Here is a 17011-nt window from a genome sequence, read left to right as displayed (position 1 = left end):
GGATTTAATCACAAGGAAGAGCCAAGCAATAAGCCTTTGCAATTGTCACTGAAAATGTAATTTACATTCGCTGAACTATCTGCCATGGATGGCAAATTGAAGGATGCAGACATCCCATTAAAAAAAATAAATCAAATTATTTAATTCCTGCATACGTATTTACAATAGCTTCACAATTGATACAAGAAGGGCACTCGGTAGAGCGCATACCTCCGCCACGCAATGCCTGATCCACGAGAACATATCGGGCCCAATACATTTTTGAGATATCATGCTATATATCGTTTTTGTCCATCTCTCTCAATGATGAAGAATCACTTTAACGATGAAATAATTCTTGTGTCCAGATCCGGATTCAGATCTTCACCAAAATCGAATCAATTCTTCTTTGTCACACACACACACACACACACACACACACACACACACACACACACACACACACACACACACACACACACACACACACACACACACACACAACCTGTCCACAAAATTTCATCCGGATCTGTCCACAACGTTTTCAGATATCCTGCACACAAACAAACAAACAAACAAACAGGCAAACAGACAGAAAGGGGTGAAAATATAACCTCCTTCACCTTCAGTGGCAGAGATAATAAATGGAATGATTACACAAGAAAGATAGGATTACACAAGCATATTTGAAGATATTGCGACAAGGTGGGAGTTATAGGCAAGACCCGTCTCATATCGCGCAAGTAATAAGTATAAGTAAGTTAAATAAGGAATATCAAAACTTTTCAACATTGTAAAATATAGAAGTTAACCGCAAAGAGATATTGAATCCTTCACCTTGCAAAATAATCAAGCAAGGCAAGTTAACCGTTTCTGTAGATCTCTACACAGAGAAATATAAATATTGAACGTGAAAGACACATGTTCAAAAACTATCAGAAACTAGAATGGCTCTCGGTATAGCACATACCTCTGCCACGTAATGCCTTGTTCACGAGAACATTTTGGGCCCAATACATTTTTGTAATATCATGATATTCAGTACTACGTCGTTTTTGGCTCGATCTCTCAATGGTGAAGAATCACTTTAAAAATTAAATAATTCTTGTATCCAAATCCGGATTCGGATCTTCATCAAAATCGAATCATTTCTTCCTTGTCACACACCCAACGTGTCCACCAAGTTTCATCCAAATCCGTTTAAAACTTTTTCAGATAACCTACACATAAACAAACAAAGAGACAAACAAACAAACAAGAAAGAAGACGTCGTGCAGCACACGATACTTGCAAAATCCATAAAACAAATTCGAACTCAAAGATAATTGGTTGGTTGAATTCAGTGACCTGAAATATAAATCCTCTTCAAATTTCAAATCAATCGGATTTGATTACCACCTTAGATGTTGATTACCACCTAAAGAAATACCACCTTAGATGTTGACCTTTGGCATCTGCTGACCTTTTGACCTCAAACAAAATAGGCTTCTTCCTCATGACAAACTCTTCCATGTGGTGAAGTTTCATGAAGATTGGTTTAAAATTGTGAACTGTAGGCGATAAACTGACAGACAGACAGACAGACAGACAGACAGACAGACAGACAGGAAGGGGTGAAAACATAACCTCCTTCACCTTCGGTGGCAGAGGTAGCTAGCACTTTGGCAGCTCTGTGATGACTGCCAAGAAGACAAACACTTCTACAAATGCACAATCAGAAGGGCTGAGAGGAGCGGATGAAGAGCATTATGGTTTAAGAGGAAAGAGTCTCATAGATTGAGTCATCAAAGCTGGAGGGAAGTTCGGCCACACACAAGAACAAAAGGTCGTTTCACGAAGATAGAGGCACAGCACCAGAACTACTCGACGGGCACGAGGAGGAGGTGGGGCGAGATGCAATGACTACAGCGAAGGCAGTTCTGAACATCGACAGCAACACCACGACGAGGATGGGAGATGGGTCCATCGAAGCACAGGATGACGTTGCCATGGAGCAAGATGGATGAACCGGGAACATTGTGCGTGAGAAAGGTTTCTGCCGGACAGATAATGTCAGAAGATGCAGACGTGACCTGGATGGATAGATCTGAGAAGTATTTCAAGCTCTCTGACATTAGAAACCCACAGATTGAGGGAAGGAGCAACAATAGAAACTTGCAGATTGGAGTATTTGGATGGTGTTGGGAATGAGGTGGAGGGGGAAGAGGGGAATACAGATGGTTGGGGTGAGTGAAAGGAGTATGAGTACGGGAGGAAGGAATGTTGGAAGACAGATGAGGGGCAAGAGGGGTGTGAGGAGGGCTTTGTCTGTAACACTGTGGATAGTAACCTATGAGGCTGAGGGGGAAAGGCTGAAAATGTGGGAGTGGTACGAGAGGTGTGGGAAGGGGTAATACACTGATGTAGAAAGTGGGTTTGGCTTTCAAGCATTTATTGCAATCTTATCCATATCTTTTGAGCTCTGCAACTAAGTAAACTCACAATCACAAACAATACAGGTGGCCAGGCTGAAAACGTAGATTTTTAATACCCGTTAGAAAGCAATGCTGCATCTTTCAAATTATGCACAAGATTTGGCTCTTGGTGCTGACCAGGAAGGACAAAAGGAAAATGGGAAGGAGCACAAAGGCAGTGGAGATTAGAGAATTGGACAGGGGGAAGGTAAGAAGGTGGGGGTGGGGGAGGGGGGAAGGAAAACTAGAAGGAGACCAGGATGTGACATTCCTAATTACTAATTACATCATAATTACCACATAAAGCTCATAATTACACAGAAGTAAATGGAATCCCAATTACACAGGGAAGCACATGAGGAACTCGAAGGACACTTGGCAGAGTGCATACCTCCACCACGTCATGCCTGATCCATGAGAACATATCGGGCCCAATACATTGTTGAAATATCAAGCGATACAGAACTATATCGTTTTTGATCCCATCTCTCAATGGTGAAGAAACACTTATAAAATTAAATAATTTTCGCCTCAAGATCCGGATTCGGATCTTCACCAAAATCGAATCAATTCGTCCTCACAAACTCAACCGGTCCACCAAGTTTCATCCGGATCCGTCCACAACTTTTTGAGATATCCTGCCACACAAACAAAAAAACAAACAGACAAACAGAGAGAAAGGGGTGAAAACAAAACGTTCCCCTTCGGTGGTTGAGGTGACAAAAAGAGAACGAGCAACTTGAGATTGAGGAGCAAGAAAAGTAAGTTTGGAAATATTCAAATGGTTTTTCTTTGGTGTTTAACGTTTCAATCCTGAAATCCATTTACTTTCAGCTGCCAACTCTGGGCTCCCTGGAGAAAAACCGGCCACTCGGGTATATGGAGGTTTGGATATCGGCCACTAAACCGGCCACTCGGGTATATGGAAGTTTGGATATCGGCCACTAAACCGGCCACTAAACCGGCCACTCGGGTATATGGAAGTTTGGATATCGGCCACTAAACCGGCCACTAAACCGGCCACTCGGGTATATGGAAGTTTGGATATCGGCCACTAAACCGGCCACTAAACCGGCCACTCGGGTATATGGAGGTTTGGATATCGGCCACTAAACCGGCCACTAAACCGGCCACTCGGGTATATGGAGGTTTGGATATCGGCCACTAAACCGGCCACTCGGGTATATGGAAGTTTGGATATCGGCCACTAAACCGGCCACTAAACCGGCCACTCGGGTATATGGAAGTTTGGATATCGGCCACTAAACCGGCCACTAAACCGGCCACTAAACCGGCCACTCGGGTATATGGAGGTTTGGATATCGGCCACTAAACCGGCCACTAAACCGGCCACTCGGGTATATGGAGGTTTGAATAGTGGCCAGTTAACCGGCCACTCAGGTATATGGAGGTTTGGATATCGGCCAGTAAACCGGCCACTAAACCGGCCACTCGGGTATATGGAAGTTTGGATATCGGCCACTAAACCGGCCACTAAACCGGCCACTCGGGTATATGGAGGTTTGAATAGTGGCCAGTAAACCGGCCACTCAGGTATATGGAGGTTTGGATATCGGCCAGTAAACCGGCCACTAAACCGGCCACTCGGGTATATGGAGGTTTGGATATCGGCCAGTAAACCGGCCACTAAACTGGCCACTCGGGTATATGGAGGTTTGAATAGTGGCCACTAAACCGGCCACTCGGGTATATGGAGGTTTGGATATCGGCCAGTAAACCGGCCACTAAACCGGCCACTAAACCGGCCACTCGGGTATATGGAGGTTTGGATATCGGCCAGTAAACCGGCCACTAAACCGGCCACTCGGGTATATGGAGGTTTGGATATCGGCCAGTAAACCGGCCACTAAACCGGCCACTCGGGTATATGGAGGTTTGAATAGCAGCTAGTAAACCGGCCACTCAAGCATATGGAGGTTTGAATAGCGGCCAGTAAACAGGCCACTCAGGCAAATGGAGGTTTGAATAGCGGCCAGTAAACAGGCCACTCAGGCAAATGGAGGTTTGAATAGCGGCCAGTAAACAGGCCACTCAGGCAAATGGAGGTTTGAATAGCGGCCAGTAAACCGGCCACTCAAGCATATGAAGGTTTGAATAGCAGCTAGTAAACCGGCCACTCAAGCATATGAAGGTTTGAATAGCGGCCAGTAAACAGGCCACTCAAGCATATGAAGGTTTGAATAGCGGCCAGTAAACCGGCCACTCAAGCATATGAAGGTTTGAATAGCGGCCAGTAAACCGGCCAGTCAGGCAAATGGAGGTTTGAATAGCGGCCAGTAAACCGGCCACTCAGGCATATGGAGATTTGAATAGCGGCCAGTAAACCGGCCAGTCAGGCAAATGGAGGTTTGAATAGCGGCTAGTAAACCGGCCACTCAGGCATATGGAGGTTTGAATAGCGGCCAGTAAACCGGCCACTCAAGCATATGAAGGTTTGAATAGCAGCTAGTAAACCGGCCACTCAAGCATATGAAGGTTTGAATAGCGGCCAGTAAACCGGCCAGTCAGGCAAATGGAGGTTTGAATAGCGGCCAGTAAACCGGCCACTCAGGCATATGGAGATTTGAATAGCGGCCAGTAAACCGGCCAGTCAGGCAAATGGAGGTTTGAATAGCGGCTAGTAAACCGGCCACTCAGGCATATGGAGGTTTGAATAGCGGCCAGTAAACCGGCCACTCAGGCATATGAAGGTTTGAATAGCGGCTAGTAAACCGGCCACTCAGGCATATGGAGGTTTGAATAGCGGCCAGTAAACCGGCCACTCAGGCATATGGAGGTTTGAATAGCGGCTAGTAAACAGGCCACTCAGGCATATGGAGGTTTGAATAGCGGCCAGTAAACCGGCCACTCAGGCATATGGAGGTTTGAATAGCGGCCAGTAAACCGGCCACTCAGGCATATGGAGGTTTGAATAGCGGCTAGTAAACAGGCCACTCAGGCATATGAAGGTTTGAATAGCGGCCAGTAAACAGGCCACTCAGGCAAATGGAGGTTTGAATAGCGGCCAGTAAACCGGCCACTCAGGCAAATGGAGGTTTGAATAGCGCCAGTAAACCGGCCACTCAGGCATATGAAGGTTTGAATAGCGCCAGTAAACCGGCCACTCAGGCATATGAAGGTTTGAATAGTGGCTAGTAAACCGGCCACTCAAGCATATGAAGGTTTGAATAGCGGCCAGTAAACCGGCCACTCAAGCATATGAAGGTTTGAATAGCGGCCAGTAAACCGGCCACTCAAGCATATGAAGGTTTGAATAGCGGCCAGTAAACCGGCCAGTCAGGCAAATGGAGGTTTGAATAGCGGCCAGTAAACCGGCCACTCAGGCAAATGGAGGTTTGAATCGCGGCCAGTAAACCGGCCACTCAGGCATATGAAGGTTTGAATAGCAGCCAGTAAACCGGCCACTCAGGCAAATGGAGGTTTGAATCGCGGCTAGTAAACCGGCCACTCAGGCATATGAAGGTTTGAATAGCGGCCAGTAAACCGGCCAGTCAGGCATATGGAGGTTTGAATAGCGGCTAGTAAACCGGCCACTCAGGCAAATGGAGGTTTGAATAGCGGCTAGTAAACCGGCCACTCAGGTATAAGGAGGTTTGAATAGTGACTGGTCAACCGCCCAATCGGGTGTATGGAGGTTTGAATAGCGGTTGGTAAACCGGCCACTCGGGTATATGGAGGTTTGAATAGCAGGTGATAAAACGTCCACTCTGGTTCAAAGGGTTAAAAAAAATTATTTGTTGAGAGTACAAGATAGGAGTTAGAGGCAGGTGAACAGAGATGTTGATCAGAAGAATCCAGACAACATGGAATGTCTTCCTCTGTCGAGTGCAGCCTGTGGCTGCAGGTTGCATCATTGGTTGGGATGCGGCTATGCCGCTGATGCAGTGTCCCCCCTTACCAGTAGTGCAGGCAAAATGTCGGATGACCTCCCACAAATTGCAACAAAAGCAAACTCAACAGATTTTGATTCCTGGATATGTCCTCAGTGACAGAAAAAAAAGTCCTAAGTGATCCTCTGGGGGGGGAAAGTCCTGAAATCATGGAAATCCAATATGGCCGCCACCCGGCTTCGGGGAAAATGAGATAATTGTAAAGATTGATATTTTAAAATGTAAATATATGTTTTTCTCCATTCTAATTGTTTCTAGTTATGGTCAGTATATTGATATACAAGAATAATTATAAAAAAGTGAAATGTCTTGAGGGTAAAATAAAAAATTATAGCTTTTTTGTTAAAAAATGTCAATTTTTTGTCCCGAAAAAAACAAACAATTTACCTGATACTTATTTTGGCTCCTGGACAAAAAAAATAAGAAACGTTGAAGACACAAGATAAAATCAAGTCTATGGCAATACAATATAATAATGTAAATCATGGAAACATGACAAAATTCACAAATCCACTCGGGGCAATCACATCTGCCTGACGAAGGTTTCAAAATGAAAATGAAAATTCGCATTAAACTCAGAAACTACATCCATTATAAACTTACTATACATGTTGAGAAAAATCAAGCGTATTAAAGTTAGAACTCGACAATGTCGTCATCATCCTTATCATTGTCACATGGAGTGTTTGTGCAGCCAGAGCCCCTGCAGTTTCCACAAGCTGGAGTGCACTCAATGTTGTGCTTCTTGCATGTCCATCTCATGGTGCTACATTCAGCCTGCCAGTTGCACCTAATGACACGTAACATATTTTCAGGAGCTGGAGCTATTGATGTCTGAAGTGACACAAAACCCTCGTCACACTTCTGCCAACCCCAGTCTGTCGGAAGAAGTTCATCTGCACATCCCTTCCATTCTTGGACTTGCAGATACACGCGGAGGCTGTGATACTTTGCTGCTTCTGATGTTGGTGGTAACGTCTGTGTTTGCATGTGAGAGGAGCTCCAAGCCACCTTGTCCCAGTACCGCTGATACCGGAGGGTGTCCAGGGTGTCAATTGACTTTCCGTTGTAGATATCACCAATGTTTTTTCTTCTGCATCTGCCACATCACATATGGAAGCTGGATATGTATCAAAAACCTTGGCCTGCTCACGGAATGTGTTGTTTGCTTTGAACTTTTTGAGGGAAGCTCCCTTTCCAATCCCATGAAGACGAGATGTCGTGTCGCACCCAAGAACTGCATGTAGAAACAGTATGTGCTTGCATATGTCTGTACCAATCATTTTCTTTGTAGCCTTGATGTTCCAGATGCGAGGCTTCTTCGTGTTCTTCTTTGGCTCGGGACAAAAGAAGAGGTCATGGGATTCTAAGCTTGCATGGTAGCATAGGAGGACGAGGAGGTCTGTGTCATCACCAACTAACACAGTGTTGGTGACAGTTGCAGACTACATGGCCTTCAGTACAATCAGGAGATCAGCATCCCCTGAGGCATGGTGTTTCTCACAGTTCTTCTTCTGAAGCTCTTCACTCAACATAAAAATGAATCGCTGTTTATTCTGCCTATTGGCAAGAAACGGTTCCTTATTCATTGTGAGACGCATGTCAGCTGTAAATGTCACAGTAGTGCCAGCATTCCCTTGAGACCGTCTCTGATGTGTCATGTCCTTCGTGTTGGTACTCTCATAACCATCAAACATGACTATGGCATCTCCGTACTTCTTCGTTACATAATCAGTGTACTGGTGGCATATGTCTCTGTATGTAGATCCACGAGACCATGGAATGCATTGAACAAGTGCCCCGCCATCCAAAACATGCTGTTGCCCATCATTGGGGGTATCGGCTGGTACATCGGATCCAACCAGATCCCAGATGGCATCAGCAAAGACTGGCTTGTGAGCTTCTCGGAGCTGAAGAGAGGAATCAAAGAGGGCTGGTGGATAGCTGCACAGTTCATATTTGAAGGCCGATTCCAGTTCTTCTGCTGTCTGTGCAACAGTGATCAGTCTCTGGAAGAGGAGTTGTGGGTCAACCTGGACTTGCTCTCCATCAATCTTGACAGATGACTTCATGCCGAGGGTGACAACTTGGTCTTTCCTCTAAAATGTGTACTCAGCAGGTGTTTTCCCATCCATAGATTTCAATATTTTGGCTCCTACAGCATGGGCTGTATCGACGTTGACGGTGGGGTGTGCATGAACTCCAGTGGCAATGTTCCTCAGACTTGGATCACTACTGAACGGATTCCGTTTCTGTAAATACTGAAGAGCTGATAGTGTGTCCTTCCAGTCATGAGATTGTCTTGCCTTGGTCATGTCCTTCTTCTGCTCTCCAGTGTTTTAGTTCACACCTGTGGGCTCCTGCATTGCCTGGTTTATTTCTGCACAGGCAGGCATTGATAGTAGCCATACCAGCCGTTGTTGCTCTGTCATTCCTCGCCCTCATGTGAGCCCCCCGCTGGTCTTCAAACTTCTCATCAGAACTTGTTCTATGATCAGGTCAAATGAAAGACCTGCCCACAGGCGATCACTTCGTCGAACCGCATGGAACCCCTCATCAAAATGTTGTTGGACATTGGGATGTTGAGTTTTGAGGTTGGACATCTGCTGCAGATACACCCTCGCAGATTTGGCATACAGGTTGTGGCCCGAGGCCGCCAGGTAAGGCAGCATTTCCTGGATGGCCTGTAGATGTAGTGCCCAGTTCCCAGTGTGCTCTGCCTCGATGTATTTGCGTAGAATGTCTAGCATGTCCATATACTGAACCCAGAGCGCTGAAGTTCTAAAAGATATCTTTGCAGACTCAGCATGCTTCTGAAGGTGGTCTTTGATTCATTTCAAGACGTCAGACTTGCATACTTCTTCCACAGACAGTGTCCCAGCCATCAGCTTCTCATAGAGGGTACAAGCTTCGTTGAAGTCTGGATTATTGCTTAGATCTGTATGCTGGTCATGTAGCGGCCTTGCAGCTGCTTTGGCTAAGTCCGGATCTTCATTCCCATTGCCGTCTGATGTTTCAGGTTGGCATGGTAGAGGCGCATTGAGCACATTTGTCATAAGCAAGGCATTGAGGGCTGCATCAACAATTAGGTGTGCGCGAACTGCGCGAGCAATGGCCTTGCCACAAAACATATGAATCATTGCATTGGGGGCATATATCAACTCCATCAGTTCTTGAAGCCCGGATGACACCATTAGGTGTCCAATACATCCGAGGAAACTCATCTTTGCGTGGAAGCCACCCAAGCGGAGGACAATCCCTTTCAGATCACTTCCCATAGGCTCCGAGTTGATGATCAAAGGTGATTACTGCAGTGACACCGTGGCGTCATGCATGTTCACTGACAAACATCAGGGTCGAGTAATATGCATGTGCTCTCAATATTGTCAGGTCAGGTTAGATCTGTGACCTGCTACAGGTACCATGTAAACCTGTACCAACCTGTTCCATGGTCGGGTTGTCGGCGACTAAACCGTCTCCCCCACCAGGTTTTCTGGTGAGGAGGGTGTTTGGATATGGACACCCAGCAGGATTAAAAACAAAACCTGTCAAAGGGCGGAGGAGCTCCTTGTGAGCCAACGGCCATCCATATCTAGTGCCCAACTGTGTCTGCGGACGTCCTCCTGCAGTTGGGTTACTTTTTTATTAGGAGGTTGGTGGCAGGATTTGCACTCCGGCCACCGTAAAACCCTTCATTCCGCAAAACACAAAAACGCAAAAAAATGTGAAAACCCACTCGGTGGGAGTACCTCCTGTGCAGCTTCCCTTCGCAGGGCAGCTCACCGGATGACGGGATTGGGGCAAAGCCTTCGGGACCCCCAATCTTTGATGATAGGAGGGAAACCACGGGGTAACATCCCTGGGTCAGATTGCGGGAGAGTGTGTCGGAGTGGTGCTGAGGTGTCGTCCACCAGACGGCAGTCTCCTTGGGTTAACCTGAGGCGGTCCCTTCGGGTGGGTGCTTGGAATGTCCTATCCCTAAGAGAGGATGATCACGTGTCTCTGTTATCATCTGAGCTCAAGCGTTTGGACATCGGGATTGCAGCTCTCTCTGAGGTTCGGAGACCGGATTGCGGCGAGATAATGGTGGGTGGTTACACCTACTATTGGTCTGGTCGCTCTGATGGTTACCATACCCAAGGAGTTGCTGTAGCTGTGTCCAATAAGCTGACCCCAGTGATAATTGAGGTAACACCGGTCAACGAGCGTATTATGAGATTAAGGATTCATCACTCTTTAGGTGTCATTTCCCTGGTCTCTGTTTATGCTCCGACTGAGGCGAGTGATCTCACCGTGAATGATGCATTCTACGCCACGCTTGAATCTGTGGTTGATCAGTGCCCCAGACGAGATGCACTTCTAGTCTTGGGCGATTTCAATGCATCGACTGGAACTGATAGGGATGGTTATGAGGTGTGTGTTGGTCCCCATGGGTCAGGAACTATGAACCAGAATAGCACTAAGTTCCTTGACTTTGCAAGAAGTCATGGACTTAGGGTGGCTGGTTCATGGTTTCAGCGCCCACAAGCTCATCGCTGGACTTGGTATTCCAACGCTGGCGGTGTGGCAAAGGAGATTGACCATGTCCTCATTGACGGTCGCTGGAGGATGATCCAGAACTGCAGGGTCTACCGGAGTGCTCAGTTCCTCAATACCGACCACAGGCTTGTTGTAGCAACTCTAAAGCTGCACCTTAAATCCTGGAGAATGGTACCATCCCAGCCTAGGGTGGATGTTGGCAAGCTCAGGGATGAGAGAGTAGCTGAGGAGTTTGCGAACAGGCTGAGTAGACACTTTGGGGATCTGGGTGCTTTGGGGGGTCCTGAAGAGTTGTGGAGCGCCTTCAAGACCACCATCCTTGATGTTGCCGGTGGATGTCTAGGAACTCACCGCAGGGCAAAGAAGAATTTTGTCTCTCAAGGGACACTGGATACCATTGACCAGAGTCACAGGGCCAGGCTGAATGGCAGAGCTGAGTTGTTCAGGGAGCTGAGGCGTAAAACTATACGTGCACTGAGGGTGGACAAGGAGGCCTATGTGCGAGAATCTGTGAGGAGAGCATGACCTGTGGACAGGGGATTCTCGTCCCGCTTACAGGGGAATTCGCGCATTGCGTTCATCCAAGCCCATCCCTCAGAGCACTGCAGTTCGAGCAGAGAGTGGTAGGCTCTTGACAGAGGAGTCTGAAGTGAAGGCCCGCTGAGCCGGTTACTCTGAGCGGTTGTACGAGGCTGATCCCCCAGCTGTCGAGTTGGACGTCAAGGGTGTTACAATCCCTGTTGCTGACCCTCGAATCAAATGTGGTCCATCTTCGCTTGTGGAAACACGGGCTGCGGTGAACCGGTTGAAACTGGGCAAAGCTCCAGGGATCTGTGGCATCGATGCTGAACTTCTCAAGGCTGGTTGAAATGCTGCCCTCGTGTCGTTGCATGCAGTTTTGTGCTCTGCCTGGAACACAGGCATCATCCCAACCGATTGGAAGAGGGGCCTTGTTGTTCCTCTCTGGAAAGGGAAGGGTGATTGCCAAGACTGCAACAACTACCGAGGGGTGACGCTGCTCTCAGTGGCGGGCAAGGTCTTTGCTCGGATAATTCTTGACAGGGTTCGTCACCATCTGCTTGAGCACCAGCATCCAGAGCAGTCAGGCTTTACACCAAAGAGGTCAACGATTGACCGTATCCTTGCTCTTCGTGTCCTCACCGAACGCAGATGAGAGTTTTGGCAGGGGCTGCTTGCAGCCTATGTTGATCTCTGTAAAGCATTTGATTCAGTGAATCGGGATGCCCTCTGGAGGATTCTTGGTCTTCGTGGGGTGCCACCAAAACTGATCGATCTGATGTCTGAACTCTACTCTGGTACTGAGAGTGCTGTGAAGTGTGGTGGAACCATCTCTGACTTATTTCCAGTTGTTACTGGAGTTCGTAAGGGGTGTGTACTGGCCCCCACACTTTTCAGCACTTGTATGGACTGGATTTTAGTGAGGATGTCAGAGAGATCAAGCTGCGGTGCATCGTTTGGGAATGTCAAGATCTCGGACCTTGATTTTGCAGATGATGCAGTCATCTTTGCGGAGACTTTAGACATCCTTTTGAGGGCCCTCGAGGTGCTGAATGAGGAGTCGGAGCCGCTGGGATTACGGGTTTCTTGGGTCAAAACTAAGATCCAGGCTTTCGGTGACATCTTGGATGCTGCTGTCCTGTCTGTGTCTGTTTGTGGTGAGGATGTTGAGGTCGTGGAGAGATTCACTTACCTTTGCAGTGATATTCATGTCTCTGCTGGCTGTGAGTCAGAGGTCAATAGACGTCTGGGTCAGGCCTGGGGAGTCATGGATTCACTGGATCATGGGGAGTGGCGCTGCCGGTACCTGTGCGGGAGGACGAAAGTCCTAGTCTTCAGGTCCTTGGTACTTCCAGTCTTGCTCTATTGATGCGAGACTTGGACTCTGACCAAGGATCTGAGACGGAGACTTAATTCCTTTGGTACCAGGTCTCTTCGGAGAATCCTTGGCTATTGCTGGTCGGATTTTGTGTCCAACGAGTGGTTGCTGAGAGAGACTCTGATGACATTTGTTACCTGCATAGTCCGTGAGCATCAGTTGCGGCTGTATGGACATGTGGCTCGTTTTCCTGACGCTGATCCTGCTCACCAGATTCTCTCAGCGGGGGAGTCTCGTGAGTGGAGGAGGCCAATGGGCCGACCACGTGCCTCGTGGTTGCAGCAGGTTGACCATCATCCCAAGGAGATGGGGATGGGCCTGGCATCTGCCTGGGGGATGGCCAGACGGAAGCCCCTGGAGTACCGGCGGAAAGTGGACGCAGCGACGTGCTGCTCTGGCACATGCTCCCATACCTGACCTGACCGGTCAATATTGCATGTGCTAACAAATTAATATTGTGTGTTAATTCTTTCACCAGAGGATAGTATTAATGTCCCTGTATCTGAAAATATATAGTATCTATGCCTGGGGATACATATGTTCTTACATGAACAAACTTTCTCAATTCAAAATATTTTTTCAGGACAAAAATTTGACATTTTTGGACAAAAAAGCTATAATTTTTTATTTTACCCTCAATACATTTCACTTTTTTATAATTACTCTTGTATATCAATACACTGACCATAACTATAAACAATTAGAATGCAGAAAAACATGTATTTACATCTTAAAATATCAATCTTTACAATTTTCTCATTTTCCCCGAAGCCGGGTGGCGGCCATATTGGATTTCCATGATTTCAGGACTTTCCCCCCCGGAGGATCCCCTCAGACTTTTTTTCTATCACTGAGGACATATCCAGGAATCAAAATCTGTTGAGTTTGCTTTTGTTGCAATTTGTGGGAGGTTGACCAAATATTTCTCCTAAAATGCCTGTACTGCAGTACACTGGTGCTCATTTTGCCGACCTCAGAAAGATGACAGGTTGAGTCAACCTCCTGCTGTATTTTCATTTAGCGGCCAACGGGGCTTGAACTCAGGACCCTAGAATCCCAAGCCGCCACCCTAACCACTCTAGGATCCCAAGCCGCCACCCTAACCACTCTAGGATCCCAAGCCGCCACCCTAACCACTCTAGGATCCCAAGCCACCACCCTTACCACTCTAGGATCCCAAGCCACCACCCTAACCACTCTAGGATCCCAAGCCGCCACCCTAACCACCCTAGGATCCCAAGCCGCCACCCTAACCACTCTAGGATCCCAAGCCGCCACCCTAACCACTCTAGGATCCCAAGCCACCACCCTAACCACTCTAGGATCCCAAGCCACCACCCTAACCACTCCAGGATCCCAAGCCACCACCCTAACCACGCTAGGATCCCAAGCCGCCACCCTAACCACTCTAGGATCCCAAGCCACCACCCTAACCACTCTAGGATCCCAAGCCGCCACCCTAACCTCTCTGGGATCCCAAGCCGCCACCCTAACCTCTCTAGGATCCCAAGCCACCACCCTAACCACTCTAGGATCCCAAGCCGCCACCTTAACCACTCTAGGATCCCAAGCCACCACCCTAACCACTAAGCCAGCACCAGGCACCACATGGAATAAGAATGCTTAATGCAACACAATGTGTGATTAAGGAATGTGGTAAACCAATTACCACAATGAACCTACGAAGTTTCAAGAACAGTTCTGGGGTGAGGAATCAGCGAAGAGAGCAGCGAGAAGGGGACGAAAAACAAGGAAGGAGACTGGTTGAACATCTTGGCCAACTGAGAAAACCCCAACAACACAAGAAACGAGAAGGGTACTTGACAGAGCACAAACCTCCCCCCTGTAATGCCTGATCCACAATAACATATCTGGCTCAATACATTTTTGAGATACCATGCTATACATCGTTTTTTAACCCTATCTCTCAATGGTGAAGAATCACTTAAAAAAATTCTAGTAGTCGGATCCGGATCCAGATCTTCACCAAAATCTGATCAGTTCGTCTTTGTCGCACACCGAACCTGTCCACAAAATTTCATCCGAATCTGTCCACAACCTTCGAGATATCCTGCACACAGACAAACAGCCAAACATACAGAAAGGGATGAAAACATAACCTCCTTCACGTTCGGTGGCGGAGGGAAACATATGGGACTCTTCAATGCAGCACTTAAGAGAAAGATGTTCTACGTTTTGTAAAAACTAACAATTAGAACAGACAGTCTTAGAAAAATCGGTCGGTTTAGTTTTGCAGGAGCCGAGCAGTCGTTGTCTGCACACCGAGAACTGAAAATTGTTGATAAAAACCCAGCCGGCTCATTAATGATCACTCGAGTGGTGGTAATCTGAATGGACAAGTAGCAAAGGGAAACCTTTGAAGACATGGTAAATAAACAATAAATATCATAGCAAAAATATTTCCATACTTTGAATTTACTGTACATAAACTGAACGGTCTTGGGAGTTGTGCCAATCGACTGGTCTTTTTCTTAAGAGTGAAACTTTTATTTTTCTGCCTTCCCCCATTTCCCTACTTCCTTCATTCAGGCAACACCCGTTCTTCCCCACGGCGTTATTATCCACGGCCATGCTTTCGCGGACCCCATGCTCCTGCATCAAAGGAGAACTGGGGTGAACGAGTGGCTGGAAGAGAGCTGGAGGCTGAGCATGAAAAAGGAGAAAGCTGGGGTCTCAGTTACACCCTTGCTTGTGGCTCTGCTTTTCTGTTCCTCAACTTGGTTGCTGTTGCTGCTCTAAATTATGTTCGAGATAGGGGAGCAAATCAAGGTGGTATTGGTATAAGAGGGCATAGAGGTCAGAACAGGAGGGGCTGGGGAATTGGGTCTGGAAGTTGGGGTTTGATTGAGAACAGAGGGTTAGGGCCTGGAGACTGGGGTCTGGCATCAGATAATCAAGGACTAGGCGTTGGAGACTGGGGGCTTGGTTCAGACAGCCGCGCACTCGCTACTGGGAGCTGGGGAGCGAGTGAGCCTGACCTTTTTCCAACTGTAGATTATGTTTTTACTCTCCGTCGCTCTCCCCATGATCTGTTACCATGGCGGGAAGCATCCGGAAGAACGGGCGGAGAAAATAGGCACGAAGAAGAGCATGAAGGAGAGACTGAACTGAGAAGATGCTAAGTTTCTACATTGCCTATATGGCATTAAACTTTCTCTACCTGCCAGGTTTCTGGTTTCCTCATACCCTGACTTCTGACATCCCAAGCTTTTCTTATTTCACAAAGCCACAACTCCCAAGACCGCAATTCCTGCCGCCCCCATAAGAGCCATTTTCATCTGGTCCCCAGGTTTCATGGTACAATTAGTAGTTTAATGAATAGATCTTTTCATCCCATACATCACTTCATTTTTGCTATCGACTCCTTGCACTTTAACCGAGTGCTTCCAGTTCATGCTTCCTTCTTTGCCATGACGGTGGCACCATGATGATTTTAACCTCGATGTTATTAACGTGCTAATTTATGCAAATACTTTATTTCGTCAGTTTATTTACTTGTTTACCTGTCTGTTTACTTTGATTACCCTGTCTTTGTCAGACAGACATGCTGGAGGGCTGAAAGGAATTAAAGACAGACAGACAAAAATACAGATTACAGAGCCAAGTGGAGAGATATCTCTGATATTATATGATATTGTATAAAATAAAACGTTACCATTGCCATTTTATAGCTCTGTGTATGGCTGCACATTTACAACTACTGTTTTGTTAAACCCAGAGCAGCGTCGTAGTACTATTTCATCATTTTACTGTGAAACGAAACTGAAAGGTTCTAGTCATTGCATCTCATAGACAGTTGATTTGTAAGTAAGCACACAGCATAAAGTTGATGAGCAATAAATGGAATTGTTTTAAATGACAAACAAGCAGACTTAATGCCCTGAATTGTAAAGTAGATCCACATACAACCTTCACCTGTTTTTATCTGTATTTTCTTAAAGAACACGTGTTGAAAGAACGACAATCGGGTATTTTTTCTGTTAGGTTAGGAGAATGTTTGGCAGTAGCTGCCTTTTTATTGGTTCCTAAACGATGTGAGGATATATTAAAATGGAAAATAGTACAAACGTTTTACACTGTTGTGCCCGTCTGATAGATTTGTCCAAAGGTAGCTGAGAGATTAGGTTGGAGGTGGTTGATGGGCTTGGATAGAGGTAGCTGACAGGTTTGTCAAGAGGAAGTTCACAGGTCAGCCTAAATGTAGCTGAGAG

General features: G+C 46.8%; 1 protein-coding gene across 1 annotated transcript in view; it reads left to right on the top strand.

Moving 5' to 3' along the window:
• The window catches only part of LOC147023438 (uncharacterized), a 49706-nt gene extending 33040 nt beyond the window's left edge, over positions 1 to 16666 (top strand). The window contains exon 9 of the mRNA XM_085888856.1: positions 15330 to 16666. Coding sequence (XP_085744982.1) covers positions 15330 to 15922 — 593 coding nt within the window. The 3' untranslated portion in view covers positions 15923 to 16666. The remainder of the gene's footprint in view (positions 1 to 15329) is intronic.
• The last annotated feature ends 345 nt before the right edge of the window (positions 16667 to 17011 follow it).

The sequence above is a fragment of the Eptatretus burgeri genome, chromosome 7 (assembly GCF_056783735.1).
Source record: "Eptatretus burgeri isolate ZD-2024b chromosome 7, Ebu_testis_v1, whole genome shotgun sequence".
In the NCBI taxonomy this organism is placed as follows: domain Eukaryota; kingdom Metazoa; phylum Chordata; class Myxini; order Myxiniformes; family Myxinidae; genus Eptatretus; species Eptatretus burgeri.
This window is presented reverse-complemented; position numbering and strand designations above follow the sequence as displayed.